The 1,247-nt window shown below is 42.4% G+C and overlaps 1 protein-coding gene across 1 annotated transcript in view; it reads right to left on the reverse strand.

The window, feature by feature from the left end:
* LOC109839036 (probable receptor-like protein kinase At5g24010) overlaps positions 254–1,247 on the reverse strand; it is a 3,201-nt gene continuing 2,207 nt past the window's right edge. Inside the window, exon 2 of the mRNA XM_020407467.1 lies at positions 254–460. Within this exon, the coding sequence (XP_020263056.1) occupies positions 254–460 (207 nt within the window). The remainder of the gene's footprint in view (positions 461–1,247) is intronic.

The following is a 1,247-nucleotide window of genomic DNA, read 5'->3' on the forward strand; positions in this document are numbered from 1 at the left end:
AACTAAACTACATTTCCAGCTTAATCATCCAAATAAACAATAAACAAGCAGATAAATCTCTCAAATCCAACACCAAAATCATCTATTATAACAAGTTGCAAGTTTGTCCAAAAAAAACGAACAATAAAATCTCACTATCCATAAGTCTTAGCGATAACCAAAATAACCCTACACCTCAAACTCTCAAGATTCAAACAGACATTTTAAATAAAAAGCCCTAAACAAATAACAAACAATGAAAAAAAATTACCTTTTAGCTCCTGTGACCGTTGGCGAACCCACCACTTCCTCCATAGGCCGGTGCCTTGACGATGACCTCAGCATGCTTCTCAACTCCAAGAAAATCCCCCATCCCGATACTCGAGAGCATCTCCATTGTCTCCTTGTCGACCTCGATCCGCTCAACCTTGATCTCCGACACGTCAGGGACGAAGTCTATCCTTCGCTCGCGCTCCTCCTCCTGCAACTTGAGCGAGATCCAATGAGTAATTAGGGCTTGATCAAGAGGAAGATCGACCAGCGTTGTTGAGCATCCCGATCAACGCCTTGCTGAAAAGGGATTAGGGCTTGCCAAAGAAATCAACAACCGATTGAAAATCAACAAGAGAGAGAGAGAGAGAGAGAGAGAGAGAGAGAGAGAGAGAGAGATCAGATCTAGGGTTTCATCAGAGAGAGATCAGATCTAGGGTTTCATCAGAGAGAGAGATCAGAGCGATCGAGAGAGGACTGCGAGTTTGAGAGAGATCGAGAGAGGATCGCGAGCTCAGAAACAAGATGAGAATTCAAAATGACACCTCCATAGTTGTTATTTATAATTCCGTGCCCATTATAGAGTTAAAAGCCCAAGGGAATTGAGCCAATTGTAGAAGTTGAAATTTTTTTGAATCCAAACACTAAAATTAGCTCAAATTCATAATTTGAAATGAAAGACTTGTAACCAAACAGGCAGTAAATTTCTTTTCACAGTATCTAAATTTCTCTTCGCACTATCTCCGTAGCATCGCACTGGTCAAATTTGCTCCAATAACGCCAAAAACGTCCGAGCACAAAGTTCCAGTCTAGCACAAGATACATCAAAAGACCCGACGCTAAAATCCTACACAGCATAAAAACATTACTCATCTCAAATGCCAATTATCTACCATCACCAGTAATCAACTGCGAGAACACCGTACTCTCACTCACCCCCGACTCCCCCTCGCCCAACCTCCGCCCAATACCCTCACCCTCTTCATGATCTCCAGCCT

Source organism: Asparagus officinalis, chromosome 4, assembly GCF_001876935.1.
Source record: "Asparagus officinalis chromosome 4, Aspof.V1, whole genome shotgun sequence".
Taxonomy (NCBI): domain Eukaryota; kingdom Viridiplantae; phylum Streptophyta; class Magnoliopsida; order Asparagales; family Asparagaceae; genus Asparagus; species Asparagus officinalis.